The sequence below is a fragment of the Rhinoraja longicauda genome, chromosome 3 (assembly GCF_053455715.1).
Source record: "Rhinoraja longicauda isolate Sanriku21f chromosome 3, sRhiLon1.1, whole genome shotgun sequence".
NCBI lineage: Eukaryota > Metazoa > Chordata > Chondrichthyes > Rajiformes > Arhynchobatidae > Rhinoraja > Rhinoraja longicauda.
Window position 1 is genome coordinate 1,382,659 of NC_135955.1, and position 20,818 is coordinate 1,403,476.

The 20,818-nt window shown below is 55.6% G+C and overlaps 1 protein-coding gene across 1 annotated transcript in view; it reads right to left on the reverse strand.

The window, feature by feature from the left end:
- cplane1 (ciliogenesis and planar polarity effector 1) overlaps positions 1–20,818 on the reverse strand; it is a 122,821-nt gene that overhangs the window by 25,340 nt on the left and 76,663 nt on the right. The window contains exons 21-27 of the mRNA XM_078430516.1: positions 19,673–19,811; positions 18,694–18,803; positions 14,552–14,716; positions 13,489–13,597; positions 11,414–11,696; positions 3,154–4,066; positions 17–75 (exon numbers count right to left, since the gene is read on the reverse strand). Of these exons, the coding sequence (XP_078286642.1) occupies positions 17–75; positions 3,154–4,066; positions 11,414–11,696; positions 13,489–13,597; positions 14,552–14,716; positions 18,694–18,803; positions 19,673–19,811 (1,778 nt within the window). The remainder of the gene's footprint in view (positions 1–16; positions 76–3,153; positions 4,067–11,413; positions 11,697–13,488; positions 13,598–14,551; positions 14,717–18,693; positions 18,804–19,672; positions 19,812–20,818) is intronic.

Below are 20,818 nucleotides of genomic sequence, written 5' to 3' on the forward strand. Positions count from 1 at the left end.
ACCAACACTGACCCACCTCACCCGTGGCTGCCGGTGCTGCCACACCCGCTCCACCGCACTCTCGTCCACAGCACCCTGCAAGAGAGACACCAGGTTAACCAGGCTGGCAGCACAGGGCTCCCACTACCCCTCCCTCACTCACGGCACGACCCAGCACTGCCGGCACAGGCAGCACAGGGCTCCCACTACCCCTCCTCACTCACGGCACGACCCAGCACTGCCGGCACAGGCAGCACAGGGCTCCCGCTACCCCTCCCTCACTCACGGCACGACCCAGCACTGCCGGCACAGGCAGCACAGGGCTCCCACTACCCCTCCCTCACTCACGGCACGACCCAGCACTGCCGGCACAGGCAGCACAGGGCTCCTGCTACCCCTCCCTCACTCACGGCACGACCCAGCACTGCCGGCACAGGCAGCACAGGGCTCCCGCTACCCCTCCTCACTCACGTTAAGGGCCAGCACTGCCGGCACAGGCAGCACAGGGCTCCCACTACCCCTCCCTCACTCACGGTAAGGGCCAGCACTGCCGGCACAGGCAGCACAGAGCTCCTGCTACACCTCCCTCACTCACGGCACGACCCACCACCGCCGGCACAGGCAGCCGTGCATGGCCGCATTCATCACCGCCTCACACAGGTCAGCGCCCACCACCGCCGGCACAGGCAGCCGTGCATGGCCGCATTCATCACCGCCTCACACAGCAGATCAGCGCCCACCACCGCCAGCACAGGCTGCTGTGCATGGCCGCATTCATTCACAGCATCTCATGCAGTGAGCAGGGTCAGCACCACCACCGTCCACCATCGACAGAGGCTTCTACAACAGCTGGACACAAGGAGTTTGAAGAAGGGCCCTGACCCAAAACGTCATAAACAGTGTGGAAACCGGCCTTTAGGCCCAACTTGCCTACACCGGCCACAATGCCCCATCTCCACTAGCCCCACCTGCCCGCGTTTGGCCTATATCCCTCTAAACCTGTCCTATCCGTGCACCAGTCTAAATGTTTCCTCAACGTTGCAATTGTACCTGCCTCAACTACCTCCTTGTTCCATACACCCACCACCACTTGTGTAAAATAGTTACCCCTCAGGTTCCAATTCAATCTTCCCCTCTCACTTTAAACCTATGCCCTCTGCTTCTCAATTCCCCTACTTCGGATAAAAGACTCTGCATCTACCCGATCTATTCCTCTCATGATTTTGTACACCTCTATAACATCACTCCTCATCCTCCTGCAATCCAAGGAATAGAGACCCAGCCTACTCAACCTCTCCCTATAGCTCACACCCTCTAGTCCTGGCAACATCCTGGTAAATCTGAACACAATACACTGAATGTGGCCTCATAAACATTTTATACAACTGTACCATAACCTCTCAACCACTATACTCAAAACTCTGACCAACGAAGGCCAATATGCTGAAAGCTGTCTGACCACACTTTCTACCTGTGACGCCACTTTCGTACCTATACATTTGCACTCTCGATCCCTCTGCTCTACAACTCTCCCCAGAGCCCCACCATTCACTGTGTGGGTCCTGCACATGTCAGACTTCACAGAATGCAACACCTCACATTTCCCTGTATTAAATTCCATCAACCATTCCTCCGCCCATCTGGCCAGTCGATCCAGATCCTGCTGCAATCGTTCACAACCACTTTCACGATCTACAATACCTCCCACTTTGGTGTCACCTGCAAACTTGCTAATCTTGCCCTGTATGTTCTCATCCAAATCATTGATGTAGATGATAAACAGTAACGGGCCCAACACCAAACCCTGAGGCACACCACTAGTCACAGGCCTCCAGTCTGAGAAGCAACCTTCCCCCGTCACCCTCTGCTTCCATCCATGGAGCCAATGTTCCATCATGCATCTATCTGTCCCTGCATCCCGTGGGATCCAACCTTCCACAACAGCGGAACACGCGGAGCCTTGCTGGTCCTGTGTGCGGCAATGAGCAGGGGAAGGGGCGGACCGTGTGTTGTGGGTGGGGAGGGGGGTGCCGTGCTGTCGTGGGTGGGGAAGGGGAGGGGGGGTACCGTGCTGTCGTGGGTGGGGAAGGGGAGGGGGGGTACCGTGCTGTCGTGGGTGGGGAAGGGGAGGCGGGGTACCGTGCTGTCGTGGGGGGGGGAGAGGGGTACCGTGCTGTCGTGGGGGGGGGAGAGGGGTACCGTGCTGTCGTGGGTGGGGAAGGGGAGGGGGGGTACCGTGCTGTCGTGGGTGGGGAAGGGGAGGGGGGGTACCGTGCTGTCGTGGGGGGGGGAGAGGGGTACCGTGCTGTCGTGGGGGGGGAAGGGGAGGGGTACCGTGCTGTCGTGGGGGGGGGGGGGAGAGGGGTACCGTGCTGTCATGGGGGGGGAGGGGGAGGGGGGGTGCTGTGCTGTCGTGGGGGGGGAGGGGGAGGGGGGGTACCGTGCTGTCGTGGGGGGGGAGGGGGAGGGGGGGTGCTGTGCTGTCGTGGGGGGGGAGGGGGGGTGCCGTGCTGTCATGGGGGGGAGGGGGAGGAGGGGGGTGCCGTGCTGTCGTGGGTGGGGAGGGGGGGGTGCTGTGCTGTCGTGGGTGGGGAGGGGGGGTACCGTGCTGTCGTGGGTGGGGAAGGGGAGGGGGGGTACCGTGCTGTCGTGGGGGGGGGAGAGGGGTACCGTGCTGTCGTGGGGGGGGGAGAGGGGTACCATGCTGTCGTGGGTGGGGAAGGGGAGGGGGGGGTACCGTGCTGTCGTGGGTGGGGAAGGGGAGGGGGGGTACCGTGCTGTCGTGGGGGGGGGAGAGGGGTACCGTGCTGTCGTGGGGGGGGAAGGGGAGGGGTACCGTGCTGTCGTGGGGGGGGGGGGGAGAGGGGTACCGTGCTGTCATGGGGGGGGAGGGGGAGGGGGGGTGCTGTGCTGTCGTGGGGGGGGAGGGGGAGGGGGGGTACCGTGCTGTCGTGGGGGGGGAGGGGGAGGGGGGGTGCTGTGCTGTCGTGGGGGGGGAGGGGGGGGTGCCGTGCTGTCATGGGGGGGAGGGGGAGGAGGGGGGTGCCGTGCTGTCGTGGGTGGGGAGGGGGGGGTGCTGTGCTGTCGTGGGTGGGGAGGGGGGGGTGCCGTGCTGAGGTGGGGGGGGGAGGGGAGGGGGGGGTACCGTGCTGCCATGGGGGGGCAGGGACGTACCGTGCTGAGTTGCCGCGGTGCCATATCGATGCCCAGGCTGTGGTCGAGCAGCCGCAGGGAGCGTATGATGGCGGTGACGGACGTGTGGACGCGGATGGCGGGGCCGTGCCCAGGCCCGATGCCCGTGCCGTGCGCTGGTCTCCGCTCCGACCAGCGCACCATCCACTCCAGCAGCTTGGCCGTGTCGCGGCTGCCACCCTCCAGCTCAGGGTCGGGCTCATTGTCCAGCAGGGCGAGGGCTGGCGGGAGGCCGGGGGAGGGGCTGGGGGTGAGGGGATGAGAGGGGGCGTTGGCAGGGGCCGTGCCAGGCTGACGGTGGGACTCTGCCCCCCACTGCCAGGGCACACCTGCTGGAGATGGCAAAGAGCTGGTCCTTGACCCAAACAGGCCGTTGCTTTGTCCCGTGCCGGGGCCTGGGTTGGCAGGGAAGTAGCTGTGGAGACTGCCCTGGGCGGGGGCCAGCCAGGCACGGGTGGAGGGGTGGGGTGGGTCGGGCACGGTGGGGAAGACGGCAGTGGTGATGCTTTGCCCGCAGCCCTGTGGCGGGTGGGCCGGTGAGCTGCCGGGGCCGGTGGCCGTGCCGAGGGCCTGGGCCACGCGGCCCTGGTTCTGCCGGCGCTTCAGCGAGCTCTGCACGTGGAAGGCCAGCGAGTCGAGCTCCTGCTCCCTCAGCCGGCGACCACAGCCGCTCACCAGCGGCACGGCACCGCTCTCGTTCACCGCCCCGTCTCTCTCCAGCACGTAGCTCAGGAACAGCTCCAGGAACTTCACGTACTCCTCGTCACCGCACTCAAACTCCCAGGAGCCAACCTGAGGGAGGCGCTGCTGCCCATCCACGCCAGTATGCCGTGCCTTCCTGCTGCACGCTCCCTGCTCTCCCTCTCCCGTGCCAAGCTGCTGCGACTCCTGGACCCTGCAACACACAACACAGGCTGTGCTGCACTCCCTGACACAACGAAGAATAGCGGGCAGCCCATATAAAACTGAGCTGAGGAGAAACCTTTTCACCCAGAGTTGTGAATCTGTGGATTTCTCTGCCACAGAGGGCAGTGGAGGCCAAATCACTGGATGGATTTAAAAGCGGCTAGCGGAATCAGCGGATATGGGGAGAATGCAGGCACAGGTTATTGATTTTGGATGATCAATGAATGGCGTGCTGGCTCGAGGGGCCAAATGGCTTTCTCCTGCAACTATTTTCTATGTTTCTATGGCACAGAGAGAGAGGCCACTCTCACCAACTTCTACAGATGAGCCGCAGAAAGCATTTTATCAGGATGCATCACAGCACGGTTTGGGAATCCACGACCGCAAGAAACTGCAGAGAGTTGTGGACACAGCCCAGACCATCACACAAACCAACCTCCCTTCCATTGACTCCATCTACACCTCACGCTGCCTCGGCAAGGCCAACAGCCCAGACCATCACACAAACCAACCTCCCTTCCACTGACTCCATCTACACCTCACGCTGCCTCGGCAAGGCCAGCAGCATAATGAAGGACCAGTCGCACCCCGGCCACTCCCTCTTCTCCCCTCTCCCATCGGGCAAGAGGTACAGAAGTGTGAAAACGTACACCTGCAGATTCAGGGGCATCTTTCCAGCTGTTATCAGGCAACTGAACCATTTGGATTGAGGAATTAAAAGTAACATTAGCAAATTTGCAGATGACACAAAGCTGGGTGGCAGTGTGAACTGTGAGGAGGATGCTATGAGGATGCAGAGTGATTTGGGCAGGTTGTGTGAGTGGGCGGATGCATGGCAGATGCAGCTTAATGTAGATAAATGTGAGGTTATCCACTTTGGTGGCAAGAATGGGAAGGCAGATTATTATCTGAATGGTGTCACGTCAGGAAAAGGGGATGTACAAGACCTCGGTTTGCATCAATCACTGAAAGTAAGCATGCAGGTACAACAGTCAGTGAAGAAAGCTAATGGCATGTTGGCCTTCATAACGAGAGGAGTTGAGTATAGGAGCAAAGAGGTCCTTCTGCAGTTGTACAGGGCCCTGGTGAGACCGCACCTGGAGTACTGTGTGCTGTTTTGGTCTCCTAATTTGGGGAAAGATATTCTTGCTATTGAGGGCGTGCAGCGTAGGTTCACTAGGTTAATCCCCGGGATGGCTGGACTGTCATATGATGAAAGAATTGAGCGACTGTACTTGTATTCACTGGAATTTAGAAGGATGAGAGGGGTTCTTATAGAAACATATAAAATTATTAAGGGATTGGACACGTTAGATGCAGGAAACATGTTCCCGATGTTGGGGGAGTCCAGAAACAGGGGCCATAGTTTAAGAATCAGGGGTAGGCCATTTAGAACTGAGATAAGGAAAAACTTTTTCACACAGAGTTGTGAATTTGTGGAATTCTCTGCTTCAGAGGGCAGTGGAGGCCGATTCACTGGATGCATTCAAGAGAGAGCTAGATAGGGCTGATGGAATAAAGGGATATGGGGAGAAGGCAGGAATGGGGTACTGATTGTGAATGATCAGCCATGATCACATTGAATGGCGGTGCTGGCTCGAAGGGCCGAATGGCCTACTCCTGCAGCTATTGTCTATGTATCTACCACAACTAGAAAGCAGACCTGAACTACTATCTACCTCATTGGTGACCATCGGACTATCCTTGATTGGAATTTGCTGGTATAACCTTGCACTAAACGTTATTCCCTTATCATGTATCTATACGATGTAAATGGCTCGATTGTAATCATGTATTATATCGATACATAGACAATAGGTGCAGGAGTAGGCCATTCGGTCCTTCGAGCCAACACCATAATTCAATGTGATCATGGTTGATCATCCACAATCAGTACCCCGTGCCTGCCTTCTCTGGCAATTGCCTTTCTGCTGACTGGTTAGCACGCAACAAAAGCTTGTCACTGTACCTCGGTACACGTGACAATAAACTCAACTCAAACTCACACTATGAGCCAAATCTGATAGAGAAAGCATTCTCTGGGATTATGTGGGCAGGAACTGCAGATGCTGCTTTACGCCAAAGACAGACACTAAATGTTGGAGTAACTCAGCAGGACAGGCAGCATCTCTGGATAGAAGGAATGGGTGATGTTGTGGGTCGAGACCCTTCTTCAGAGTCCCTGATATCACACTGCTCCCTTCCAATTCCCACTCACTGCGGTTTTAATTTATACATTTGAGGAATTATTGCCACTCTTTAACCAAACAGAAAGGTCAGTGGCTGCATTTGCCCGACCACCGAGTTCCTCCAGCATAGTGTGGGAAAAAACTGCAAATGCTGGTTTAAATCGAAGATAAACACAAAATGCTGAAGTAACTCAGCGGTCAGGCAGCATCTCTGGAGAGAAGGAATGGGTGACGTTTCGGGTGGAGACCCTTCTTCAGATTGATGTCAGGGGAGGGGGCGGGACAAAAACAGTCACCGTTCCTTCTCTCCAGAGTTGCTGCCTGACCCGCTGAGTTCCTCCAGCATTGTGTTTTGCCCAGTGAGTGTTGAGTGTGAGTGGTGTTGAGAGTTGGGGAGGGGTATGGGCTTGGGTTGGCAACAAAGACATCGGCCCTTTGACCCACCCAGATCCTGTTGACCATCATGCACCCAGTTGCATTTACACCAATCCCATTTCATTCCCCACACTCTCCCCAACTGCTCCCCACATGCCACCACTCCCTACATACTGGGGGCAATGGCCAGAGGGCCAATTAACCTCAAACCCACACGGTGACAGAGAGAACATGCAGACTCCACGCACAGACAGTACCTGAGATCAAGATTGAACCCAGGACTGTAGGAGCTGTGAGGTAGCGGCTCTACCTGCGGTTAATGTCTGGTGTGTGGTCAGGAAGCTTTGGTGACCCAGGACATAACAAGACCCATTAGTGTTGATGAAGTATTTGCTACTTCTATGAGTGTGGGCACACAGGGGCAGCACAGTGCTAGAGCTACTGCCTTACAGCGCCGGAGACCCGGGTTCCATCCCCACTACAGGTACTGTCTGTACGGAGTTTGTACGTTCTCCCCGTGACCTGCGTGGGTTTTCTCCGAGATCTTCGGTTTCCTCCCACACTCCAAAGACGTGCAGGTTTGTTGTTTAATTGGCTTGGTAAATGTATGAATTGTCCCTAGTGTGTGTCGGGTAGTGTTAATGTGCGGAGTACGCTGGTTGGCGCGGACTCGGTGGGCTGAAGGGCCTGTTTCCATGCTGTATCTCTAAACTAAACTAAACCAAAACACCAAAAGGGATCTACAGGAGGCACTGCCCATTAAACCAGAGCCAGCATCATCAGAGGCCCCACCACCCCGGCCACACTCTCATCTCGCTGCTACCATTGGGAAGAAGGCGCAGGAGCCTGAGAACCTTGACCTCCAGGTTCAGGAGCAGCTGCCTCCCAGCAGTTCTCCGGCTCTTGAACACTGCCCCAGCCACTGTGATCTTCTGGGCCATGTCTCTGGTTTCACTACGGGTTTAGGTCTTGCACTAGTGGGAGAGTGGAACTAGAATGTGATGGAGAAGCCGAGACTGAGCGAGGTGCACGCGGCTAGAAAGCATTGTTAACTTTTGTGTTATTCCACCTGTTTTTATGTATCCACCTATCACTTGTCAGACTTTGTCCCACCCCCACCTCTCTTCCAGCTTTTCCCTCCCCTCCACAACCAGTCTGAAGAAGGGTCCCGACTCGAAACGTCACCGTTCCATGTTCTCCACAGATGCTGCCTGACCCGCTGGGTTACTCCAGCACTCTGTGATACGTCACCTATCCATGTTCTCCACAGATGCTGCCTGACCCACTGAGTTACTCCAGCACTCTGTGAAACGTCACCTATCCATGTTCTCCACAGATGCTGCCTGACCCGCTGAGTTACTCCAGCACTCTGTGAAACGTCACCTATTCATGTTTCCCAGAATTGCTGCCTGACCCGCTGAGTATTGTCTTTCTGTTGACTGGTTAGCACCCAACTGTACTTCAGCACACGTGACAATAAAGTAAAACTGAACTGAGTTACTCCAGCACTTTGCATCTTTTTTTTTGTAAACCAACATCTGCAGTTCCTTGCGTCTACATATTACTGGATTAGTCCATTGTATGAATGGTGATTGTACATTGTTTATGTTACTGTGTTTAGGGGGATGTATGTGTTTAGGGGTGTGTGTTACTGTGTTTAGGGGTGTGTGTGTGTGTTACTGTGTTTAGGGGTGTGTGTGTTACTGTGTTTAGGGGTGTGTGTGTGTGTTACTGTGTTTAGGGGTGTGTGTGTGTGTTACTGTGTTTAGGGTGTGCGTGTGTTACTGTGTTTAGGGTGTGTGTTACCATGTTTAGGGTGTGTGTTACTATGTTTAGGGTGTGTGTTACTGTGTTTAGGGTGTGTGTTACTGTGTTTAGGGTGTGTGTGTGTGTGTGTGTTACTGTGTTTAGGGGTGTGTGTGTTACTGTGTTTAGGGGTGTGTGTGTGTTACTGTGTTTAGGGGTGTGTGTTACTGTGTTTAGGGGTGTGTGTTACTGTGTTTAGGGTGTGTGTTACTGTGTTTAGGGGTGTGTGTGTGTTACTGTGTTTAGGGGTGTGTGTTACTGTGTTTAGGGGTGTGTGTGTTACTGTGTTTAGGAGTGTGTGTATGTTACTGTGTTTAGGGGTGTGTGTGTGTTACTGTGTTTAGGAGTGTGTGTATGTTACTGTGTTTATGGGGTGTGTGTGTGTGTTACTGTGTTTAGGGTGTGTGTTACTGTGTTTAGGGTGTGTGTGTGTTACTGTGTTTAGGGGTGTGTGTGTTACTGTGTTTAGGGTGTGTGTGTGTGTTACTGTGTTTAGTAGTGTGTGTATGTTACTGTGTTTAGGGGTGTGTGTGTGTTACTGTGTTTAGGGGTGTGTGTGTGTTACTGTGTTTAGGGGTGTGTGTGTTACTGTGTTTAGGGTGTGTGTGTGTGTTACTGTGTTTAGGGGTGTGTGTGTGTTACTGTGTTTAGGGGTGTGTGTGTTACTGTGTTTAGGGGTGTGTGTGTGTGTTACTGTGTTTAGAGGTGTGTGTGTTACTGTGTTTAGGGGTGTGTGTGTGTTACTGTGTTTAGGGGTGTGTGTGTGTTACTGTGTTTAGGGGGGTGTGTGTGTGTTACTGTGTTTAGGGGTGTGTGTGTTACTGTGTTTAGGGGTGTGTGTTACTGTGTTTAGGGGTGTGTGTGTGTGTTACTGTGTTTAGGGTGTGTGTTACTGTGTTTAGGGGTGTGTGTTACTGTGCTTAGGGGTGTGTGTGTGTGTTACTGTGTTTAGGGGTGTGTGTGTTACTGTGTTTAGGGGTGTGTGTTACCATGTTTAGGGTGTGTGTTACTATGTTTAGGGTGTGTGTTACTGTGTTTAGGGTGTGTGTGTGTGTGTTACTGTGTTTAGGGGTGTGTGTGTGTTACTGTGTTTAGGGGTGTGTGTGTTACTGTGTTTAGGGGTGTGTGTGTGTGTTACTGTGTTTAGGGGTGTGTGTGTGTTACTGTGTTTAGGGGTGTGTGTGTGTTACTGTGTTTAGGGGTGTGTGTGTTACTGTGTTTAGGGTGTGTGTGTGTTACTGTGTTTAGGGGTGTGTGTTACCATGTTTAGGGTGTGTGTTACTATGTTTAGGGTGTGTGTTACTGTGTTTAGGGTGTGTGTGTGTGTGTTACTGTGTTTAGGGTGTGCGTGTGTTACTGTGTTTAGGGGTGTGTGTTACCATGTTTAGGGTGTGTGTTACTATGTTTAGGGTGTGTGTTACTGTGTTTAGGGTGTGTGTGTGTGTGTGTTACTGTGTTTAGGGGTGTGTGTGTTAGTGTGTTTAGGGGTGTGTGTGTGTGTTACTGTGTTTAGGGGTGTGTGTTACTGTGTTTAGGGGTGTGTGTTACTGTGTTTAGGGTGTGTGTTACTGTGTTTAGGGGTGTGTGTGTGTGTTACTGTGTTTAGGGGTGTGTGTTACTGTGTTTAGGGGTGTGTGTGTTACTGTGTTTAGGAGTGTGTGTATGTTACTGTGTTTAGGAGTGTGTGTATGTTACTGTGTTTATGGGGTGTGTGTGTGTGTGTTACTGTGTTTAGGGGTGTGTGTGTGTGTGTGTTACTGTGTTTAGGGTGTGTGTGTTACTGTGTTTAGGGTGTGTGTGTGTTACTGTGTTTAGTAGTGTGTGTATGTTACTGTGTTTAGGGGTGTGTGTGTGTGTTACTGTGTTTAGGGGTGTGTGTGTGTTACTGTGTTTAGGGGTGTGTGTGTTACTGTGTTTAGGGTGTGTGTGTGTGTTACTGTGTTTAGGGGTGTGTGTGTGTTACTGTGTTTAGGGGTGTGTGTGTTACTGTGTTTAGGGGTGTGTGTGTGTGTTACTGTGTTTAGGGGTGTGTGTGTTACTGTGTTTAGGGGTGTGTGTGTGTTACTGTGTTTAGGGGTGTGTGTGTGTTACTGTGTTTAGGGGGGTGTGTGTGTGTTACTGTGTTTAGGGGTGTGTGTGTGTTACTGTGTTTAGGGGTGTGTGTTACTTTGTTTAGGGGTGTGTGTGTGTGTGTTACTGTGTTTAGGGGTGTGTGTGTTACTGTGTTTAGGGTGTGTGTTACTGTGTTTAGGGGTGTGTGTGTGTGTTACTGTGTTTAGGGTGTGTGTTACTGTGTTTAGTGGTGTGTGTGTGTGTTACTGTGTTTAGGGGTGTGTGTGTGTGTTACTGTGTTTAGGGGTGTGTGTGTGTGTTACTGTGTTTAGGGGTGTGTGTGTGTGTTACTGTGTTTAGGGGTGTGTGTGTGTGTTACTGTGTTTAGGGGTGTGTGTGTGTTACTGTGTTTAGGAGTGTGTGTGTGTGTTACTGTGTTTAGGGGTGTGTGTGTGTTACTGTGTTTAGGAGTGTGTGTGTGTGTTACTGTGTTTAGGGGTGTGTGTGTGTGTTACTGTGTTTAGGGGTGTGTGTGTGTGTTACTGTGTTTAGGGGTGTGTGTGTGTGTTACTGTGTTTAGGGGTGTGTGTGTGTGTTACTGTGTTTAGGGGTGTGTGTGTGTTACTGTGTTTAGGAGTGTGTGTCAGCTAGTTGTCAGCTAGATTAGCAGCACAGCATGTCAAGTAGATGTTTTGCAGGAATGCTGAGGCTAATTGAATGGGACCAGTAGATCATGAGGGCATGTGCTAGGTCTCTGAAGGAAGCTTTGCTTTACCAGAGACATCAGAGACTAGTCCACTGATAGGACACATAACCCATTATGGTAGCAAGGAGGATAGCCAGTTGGACTCACAGTCACCTGTTGTTCTGTGAGATACAAATGGTGATGTAAATACTTGCTTGTACATGAGTACCTGGCGCTGGGCGGCTGCAGACTTGTGCCCTGGTGCGGGGTGTCCAGGGTCAGGCTGTCCAGACTCTCGCCCTCGCTCTGGGCTGTGGTGGTGCTGGTCAGGGTGGTGGTGGAGGACAGCTGCTCGGTCAGCTGTTCACCGGCCTCTCCCGGGCCCCCGCCAGTGGGCTCCCACACATGCGTCTCACCGGGGCCCAGCGCGCGCGCCGTCCGCTTCAACAGCTTGGCCCGCTGCCGGGACAGGCCGTGCATCACCACCGACAGCAGCTCCCCTCCCCCGGGGCCTGCGGGCAAGGCAGGAGGCTTTGTGTGAGAAGCAGTCTGTGCTAAAAATGCGGTACTTTAGTTTAAAGATACAGCGTGGAAACAGGCCCTTTGGCCCATCGAGCCCACACCGACCAGGCCAGCTCAAACAACTGTCCCCACCCTGACACACATTAGGGTTGCCAACTTCCTCACTCCCAAATAAGGGACAAAAGGATGTCACTGCCCTGCGCCCCACGTGACCTCTCCCAGCCAGCAGCCAAGTGCTCCCGCTCCACCAATGGCAGTCGCCCGGGCCGGGAGACAGGTTGCTACGCATCCTCCGTTAAAGACTGCTCACCCAGATCCTTGTGAAACAGCTGGAGACTCCACCAGCCCTCGGGCAGTGTGCTCCACTCTCTCTGCTGACTCCAGTCAAGTGTTTTGGACGGTCCCACAGTATTAAAGTGCTGCAGAACATCGAGCAGTGCAGCACGCACTGGGACAGGCCCATCACCCCACACTGTCTGCACCGAACACGATGGCCAAGATAAACGCACAGTTGCCTGCATGTGATCCATATTCCTCCATATCCATGTGCCTATCCAAAAACACCACTATCATATCTGCTTCCTCCACCGACTTCAGCCCACCGGGTCCGCACCGACCAGCGATCCCCGCACACTAACACTATCCTACACCCACAAGGGACAATTTTTACATTTGCCAAGCCAATTAACCTACAAACCTGTACGTCTTTGGAGTGTGGGAGGAAACTAAAGATCTTGGAGAAAACCCGCGCAGGTCACGGGGAGAACGTACAAACTCCGTACAGACAGCACCCGTAGTCGGGATGGAACCCGGGTCTCCGGCGCTGCATTCGCTGTAAGGCAGCAACTCTACCGCTGCACCACCGTGTCTGCACGCAATGCTCCAAATGCAACCTGACCAAAGTCTTATACAGCTGCAAAAAACCCTTGCTTTACCTCTCTCTCCATCCCTCCCCATCCTAGTTCTCCAAACAGCCAGACTGTCCTGATTAAATTTGATCTTCGTATGCCTCGTTGTCAGCTTCTCCAAGTTAACAACGATCTATTCCACATCCTCCTTGATCTTTGTCCCCATTCATCTGTCGTTTTCACACCTTACCCTTCCATATCTCTATGTCTCCCTCTCCCCTGACTCTCGGTCTGAAGAAGGGACTCGTCCCGAAACGTCACACATTCCAGAGATGCTGCCCGTCCCGCTGAGTTACTCCAGCACTTTGTGTCTATCGTTGGTGCTACAGAGCTGCTCGGTTCCTCCATTTGCCACTCCAGGTCTGGAGTGCTGACCCACAGACACCCGTCCCCCCACCCCCAGGGGGACAGGCGGGTGTGGGGGGTGCAGGGTGGGGTGGAGGGGAGGGGGGGTCGGGTAACCACCCTCTCCCATCTCCCCCCTCTCCCATCTCCCCCCTCTCCCATCTCCCCCTCTCCCTTCTCCTCCCTCTCACCCCGTCCCCCTCTCCACCCACACCCTCTCCCCCACCCTTCTCACCCCTCCTCCCCCACCCTCTCCCCTCACCACCCCTTCCCCCTCTCACTACACCCTTCTCTCACCCACTCCCTTCTCCCCTTTTCTCCCGCCCCTTCTCCACCCACCACCCCTCTCCCCTCCCTTCTCCCCTCACCACCCCTTCCCCCTCTCCCAACCCCCTTCTCTCACCCACTTCCCCTCCCCCTTTCTTCCCCTCCCTTCTCTCCCCCTCTCACCCTCCTACCCCCCTCTCTCCCCATGCGGCGGAGAGAGGGGTGAAGGGAATGCGCGGTTGCCTGCGGTAGCAGGAGTCACCTTGCAGGGTGCAGTGTCGCAGCCGCTGCTGCAGCGAGTGGTGTTTGTCCCTCAGCGGCACCCGCACGTCCTCCACCCCGGGGAACGCCCGCACCACCAGCTCCACCACCTGCAGGGCAACGGGCAGCCTGGGTCAGGGGGCACACGTCACACCCACACCCCCCACACACAAACCCCCACCCACCCATACCTGACCCCCCACACACACACCCCACAGCCACAAACCCCCACACAAACCGACACCCACCCATACCCGTCCCCCCCTACACACAACCCCCACAGCCACAACCCCCCCACAGCCACAACCCCCCCACACACAAACCCACACCCACCCACAGCCACAACCCCCCCACACACAAACCCCCGCTCACCCAAACCCGACCCCCCCTTCCCCACACACAGGCCCCCACCCACCCACACCCGACCCCCCCTCCCCAAACACAAGCCCCCACCCACCCACACCCACACCCCCCCTACCCCACACACAAGCCCCCACCCACCCACACCCAACCCCCCCCACACACAAACCCCCACCCACCTACACCCCACCCCCCACACCCGAACCCCCCCTCCCCAAACACAAGCCCCCACCCACCCACACCCCCCCACCCCACACACAAGCCTCCACTCACCCACACCCACATGCACACCCAACCCCCCCACACACAAGCCCCCAACCCCCCCACACCCAACCCCCCCACACACAAACCCCCACCCACCTACACCCCACCCCCCAACCCCCCCATCCACCCACACACAAACACGCCCCTCCCACACCCTGCACCCCCCACCGATACCCCACCCTGCACCCCCCACCCACACCCCACCCTGCACCCCCCACCCTGCACCCCCCACCGACACCACACCCCACCCTGCACCCCCCACCGACACCCCACCCTGCACCCCCCACCCACACCCCACCCTGCACCCCCCACCGACACCCCACCCTGCACCCCCTCCACCCACGCCCCACCTTGCACCCCCCACCGACACCCCACCCTGCACCCCACCCACCCACACTGCACCCCCCACCCACACCCCACCCTAGTGCCGCGCTGCCCACCTGCCGGTCGGGGGGCATCTGGTTGGCCAGGCTGAGAATGGTGTCCTGTACCAGCTCGTCGGCGTTGATGAACCTGGTGAAGGGCAGTAGGCGGCAGGCCCAGTGCAGAGAGGCCAGGCAGTGATCCAGCACAGAGGCATCGTACTCCACACCCAGCCCACAGCCCTGTGAAACATCAAACACACCACCCTGGTCACACCGGAGGGCAATGCAGCCGTGGTGGAGGGCTGCAGCACACACACACCTTTGGGGAAAGCAACCACATCTATCTATTCCATAAACTAAAACTCTCGTTTGTTTGTTTGTTCCTGAGCTACAGCAAAACGGTACATGATAGCGCGACAACTTAAGACCCACCTTACTCACCGTCGTCCCTTTGGTGCGAATGGAAGAAGTTTCATTGAAATCCGTGTTATATTTTTTAAGTTACTCACATTTTAAAGTTTAAATCTATCTCCTAGGGAGGGAGGGAGGAAGGGAGAAGGGTGAAGAGAGGTGGGGAGAGGTGAGGAGAGTTGAGGATGGAGTGGAGGGGAGGGGTTTGCAGGAGGTTTGGGCCATATGGGTCCACTTGGTCTAGTATATTACTAAATTACTAAAACTCCCTTCTTGTTTGTTCCCCACTTCCTGTATGTTTGTTCCCCCGCTTGTTTGTGCCGTATGTTTGTCCCATAGTTGTTTCTTTGTGCGGTTTGCACCCACCAAAAATACGGTACACGATAGCATGACAATTTTATGCCCACTCTCCTCACTATTCGCCCACGGTCTCAATAAATCCACTTTTGTTGCTTTTTAAAAACAATTTACCTAATAAACTTTAATAAATGCGCTGCTCCCCCCCCCCTCCGGAGGACCAGCGGGAGGACCGGTCGGTGCCCGTCCCTTCCTCCCATGGTGCAGCGCGGCAGCAGAGGCGGCAACAGAAGGTCTAACAAGATGGCTGTCGCCGCCGTAGCTCGCCTCTCGCAGCATGCTGGACGCACGGGGCCGAGGTCAGTGGCTTTTCCCTGGCCCCCCTCGCCCGCCCACGGCCCCGGGGACACGCCCTGCCCGGCAACGGGTCCACGGTTCGGTAGGGTTGCTGGGCCCACAGGAGAGGTTTCCACCCAACGGGGGTTGCCGCGCCCACAGGACCGCCCACAGCAGAGATTTGTACCCAGCGGGCGCACACCCGTCCACTTTACACGATAGTTGAGTTTAGTTTAGAGTTACAGCGCGGAAATAGGCCCTTCAGCCCACCGTAGAACTCTTTGAAGCACTTCCCTCTGGAAGGCGACTCCGGACTGTCAAAGCCGCCACAGCCAGACATAAAACAGCTTGTTTCCACGAGCAGCAGCTCTACTCAACAACCAAACGTCTGTCGCCTCCTTTTGCTCTGGTATTTTATTTCATTCTTCACTTGTTTAAACTATAATATTTTATTCTTAATGTTTTATGTTTTATTCTTAACTGTTTACTGTATGTCGTGTTGTTACTTGCAAGGAAAGCACCAAGGCAAATTCCTTGTATATATACATACTTGGCTAATAAACTATTGTGAACAGGTGATGGATGGTGGGCATGGACTCGGTGGGCCGAAGGGCCTGTTTCCATGAATCTGAGGGGTTTGGTGCCGACATGTGGTGTTGGGAGGTGGGTAGGGAGCTGTCCACTCTTTGCTGGTCCCCACATTCCCCCACACTCTGCGGAGAGGCAGCGGCCCTGTGTTATGCTGCGACTAGGGCTGCCAACCATCTCACTCCCAAATAAGGGACAAAATGTGACATTACCTGTGGGGTAATAATAATAATGCATTTTATTTATATAGCGCTTTTCATATACTCAAAGACGCTTTACAGAGATTTTGAGAACATAGGGAAATGAATAAATAGATAAATAAGTAAATAAATAAATGAACAGAGAAAGGAGACAGAAGGTGAGGTGACCTTCAGTGGTTGAAGGCAGTACTGAAAAGGTGAGACTTCAGCGATGTTTTGAATGTGGTGAGTGTGGGGGAGTCTCTAACGGTTTGGGGTAGTGAGTTCCATAGGGTGGGAGCAGCGATGGAGAAAGCCCTGTCCCCCCAGGATCTGAGTTTAGTCCGGATGTGGGGGGATAGGAGATTGGCAGCGGCAGAGCGGAGGGTGCAGGTGGGAGTGTGCCTGTGGAGGAGGTCGGTCAGGTAGGATGGGGCCAGGTTATGGAGGGCTTTGTAGGTTATGAGGAGGATTTTGTACTGGATTCTCTGGGGGATGGGGAGCCAGTGGAGTTTATAAAGGACGGGGGTGATATGGTCACGGATCGAGGTGTGTGTGAGTAGACGGGCAGCGGAGTTTTGAATGTATTGAAGTTTATTGATGATTTTTGAGGGTGCGCCATAGAGGAGGCTGTTGCAGTAGTCCAGACGGGAGGTGATAAAGGCGTGGATGAGGGTTTCTGCAGCTGTGGAGGAGAGGGATGGACGGAGACGGGCAATGTTTTTGAGGTGGAAGAAGGCTGTCTTTGTGATGTGTTTGATGTGTTTGTCGAAGGAGAGGGTTTGATCAAGGATGATTCCAAGATTCCGGATGTGAGGTGAGGTGGATACTGGGAGTTTTGGGTGGATTTGGTGAGCGTTTTTGGACCAATGATGATGATTTCAGATTTGTTGCAATTGAGTTTGAGGAAGTTTGATTGAAGCCAAGATTTTATTTCAATAATGCAGTTTGTCAGTGTAGAGTGTGTGGTGGGGGAGATTGACTTGGTGGAGATGAGGAGCTGGATATCATCGGCGAAGCAGTGGAAGTTGAGACCATGACGGCGGATTAATTGACCAAGGGGGAACAGGTAGAGGATGAAGAGGAGGGGGCCAAGGACTGAGCCTTGGGGGACACCTTGGGGGAGGGGAGCGGTGGGGGATTTACAGTTGTTAATGGAGATGAGCTGGTGTCTGTCAGAGAGGTAAGATTTGAACCAGGATAGGGCTGTGCCGGTGATGTTAAGGGAGGTTTCAAGTCGGGTGAGGAGAATGGAGTGATTTATGGTGTCAAAGGCGGCGCGTGGGACATTACCTGTGGGGTGTGTGTCCGTACCTGTGGGGTGTGTGCCCGTACCTGTGGGGTATGTGTCCGTACCTGTGGGGTGTGTGTCCGTACCTGTGGGGTGTGTGTCCGTACCTGTGGGGTGTGGGACATTACCTGTGGGGTGTGTGACCTTACCTGTGGGGTGTGTGTCTGTACCTGTGGGGTGTGGGACATTACCTGTGGGGTGTGTGACCTTACCTGTGGGGTGTGTGACCTTACCTGTGGGGTGTGTGTCTGTACCTGTGGGGTGTGTGTCCGTACCTGTGGGGTGTGTGTCCTTGCCTGTGGGGTGTGGGACATTACCTGTGGGGTGTGTGTCGTTGCCAGTGGGGTGTGTGTCCGTACCTGTGGGGTGTGTGTTCTTGCCAGTGGGGTGTGTGTTCTTGCCAGTGGGGTGTGTGTCCGTACCTGTGGGGTGTGTGTCTGTACCTGTGGGGTGTGTGTCCGTACCTGTGGGGTGTGGGACATTACCTGTGGGGTGTGTGTCCGTACCTGTGGGGTGTGTGTCCTTGCCAGTGGGGTGTGTGTCCGTACCTGTGGGGTGTGTGACCGTACCTGTGGGGTGTGTGACCGTACCTGAGGGGTGTGTGACCGTACCTGTGGGGTGTGGGTCGTTGCCTGTGGAGTGTGGGACATTGCCTGTGGGGTGTGTGTCGTTGCCTGTGGGGTGTGTGACCGTACCTGTGGGATGTGTGACCGTACCTGTGGGGTGTGTGACCGTACCTGTGGGGTGTGTGACCGTACCTGTGGGGTGTGTGACCGTAACTGTGGGGTGTGTGACCGTACCTGTGGGGTGTGTGACCGTACCTGTGGGGTGTGGGTCGTTGCCTGTGGGGTGTGGGTCCGTACCTGTGGGGTGTGTGTCGTTGCCTGTGGGGTGTGTGACCGTACCTGTGGGGTGTGTGTCGTTGCCTGTGGGGTGTGGGTCCGTACCTGTGCGGTGTGTGACCGTACCTGTGGGATGTGTGACCGTACCTGTGGGGTGTGTGACCGTACCTGTGGGGTGTGTGACCGTACCTGTGGGGTGTGTGTCGTTGCCTGTGGGGTGTGTGACCGTAACTGTGGGGTGTGTGACCGTACCTGTGGGGTGTGTGACCGTACCTGTGGGGTGTGGGCAGTGTGCCGGGCGGCCTGGTACTTGCGGCCTCTGTCACTCAGCTGCTCACGGACGTGCAGCATCCAGCACAGTCCACACAGGGAGCGGAAACAGCCTGTGGAGAAAGAGGCGAGGGTTCACACGGGCAACTCCATCCGTACCCGCAGCCTGGCACAGGGGCACACAGGCGGGTGGTGGAGGCAGCGGCACTGTTCACACAGGGACGTGCAGGACGAAGCTCTATAAGGCACTGGTCAGGGCGTATGTGGAGGATTGTGAGCAATTATGAGCCCCATATCTGAGGAAGGATGTGCTGGCACTGGAGAGGGTCCAGAGAAGGAGAGTGGAAACGGAGAGGATGTTTCCACCAGTGAGGGGAGTCTAGGACCACAGGTCAGCGTTAATGGACGTTCCTTCAGGAAGATGAGATGGAATTTCTTCAGGCAAAGGGTGGTGAATCTGTGGAAGGCAGGGGGAGGGGCAGAAACGGGGCCAGAGACAAGGGGGAGGGAGAGACGGGGGGCAGAGATGGGGGACGAGAGACTGGGGGGAGGGAGAGAGACAGTGGGGTGGAGATGGGGGGCAGAGAGACTAGGGGGGGAAGAGACTGGGGGGGAGAAAGACTGGGGGGAGGAGAGACGGGGGGGAGAGAGACGAGGGGGCAGAGACGGGGGGGGTGGAGAGACGGGGGGGTGGAGAGGCTGGGGGGAAGAGACTGGGGGGAGGAGGGACTGGGGGGAGGAGGGACTGGGGGGGGAGAGACTGGGGGTGGAGAGACGAGGGGGCAGAGATGGGGGGGAGAAACAGGGGGGAGAGATGAGGAGGAGAGAGACATAGAAGAGAGACGATGGGGTGATAGTCACGGGAGACAGGAACAGGGAGGAGAGACAGCGTTACTCACCAAGCTTGAGGCTGGGGGGAGGGGTGGTGACGGTGGGGCTTGGAGACAGATGGGGGGGAGGGTGAGACAGACGAGCTACTCACCTAGCAGGGGTGCGGGGAGGGGGGTGGTGCTGCCATCGCCGCTGGCTCCGGGGCTGTCCGTGGGGTGCAGGGTCTGTCCGTACTGCAGCAGGGAGTCTGGGAGGGCGGGTAGCGAGGCCAGGCCGCATCTCCCCCTCACCTAATGGCAAGGCAGTAAACATTATCCGTCGGTCACCCCCCTCCCCACCACTGTCCTATCCCCCCACCCCTGTCCCACCCCCACCCGCCCGGCCCGGCACTGCCCTGCCCCTGTCCCACCCCCACCCGGTCCTCTCCCCCTGCCCTCCCCACATCATGTCCTGCCCCACCCCACCCTCTCACAAGTTATTTAGAGGAGCATTCAGAGGTGGTGGGTGTATGGACCGAGCTGCCAGAGGAGGTAGTTGAGGCAGTGACTATCACAACATCGAGCAGGAACATGGATAGGAAGGATTTAGAGGGATATGGGCCAAATGCAGTCAAATGGGATTAGCTTAGATGGGGGCAAGTTGGAAGCATGGACGTTTTAGTTTTTGTTTTAGAGATACAGCGCGGAAACAGGCCCTTCAGCCCACCAGGTCCGCGCCGCCCAGCGATTCCCACACATTAACTATCCTACACATTAGGGACAATTTTTACATTTACCAAGCCAATTAACCTACAAACCTGTACGTCTTTGGAGTGTGGGAGGAAACCGAAGATCTCGGAGAAAACCCACGCAGGTCACGGGGAGAACATACAAACTCCGTACAGACAGCACCCGTAGTGGGGATGGAACCCGGGTCTCCGGCACTGCATTCGCTGTAAGGCAGCAACTCTACCGCTGCACCACCGTGACCACCTGTGTTGGGTTGAAGGATTGAAGGGCCTGTTTGTGTGCTGTGTGATCCTATGACCATGACAAAGATGAGCAAGGACCAAGTGCTGGGAGCTGTAGACGATGGGCTGAAGGGCCTGTTTGTGTGCTGTGTGATCCTATGGCAAGGAGATGCTGAACAGAGGGAATGGTGTGAGTGAGGCCCTGAGATGTGGGTGGAGGGGCTGAGTGAGGGCCGGTCTGTTAACAGGCTACATGGTGCAGTGACTGACCCAGCTCCCTGCTGCATTAGTGTGTGTGGCATGGCCACACGTGCAGTCACGTGCAGTCACGTGCAGTCACGTGCAGCC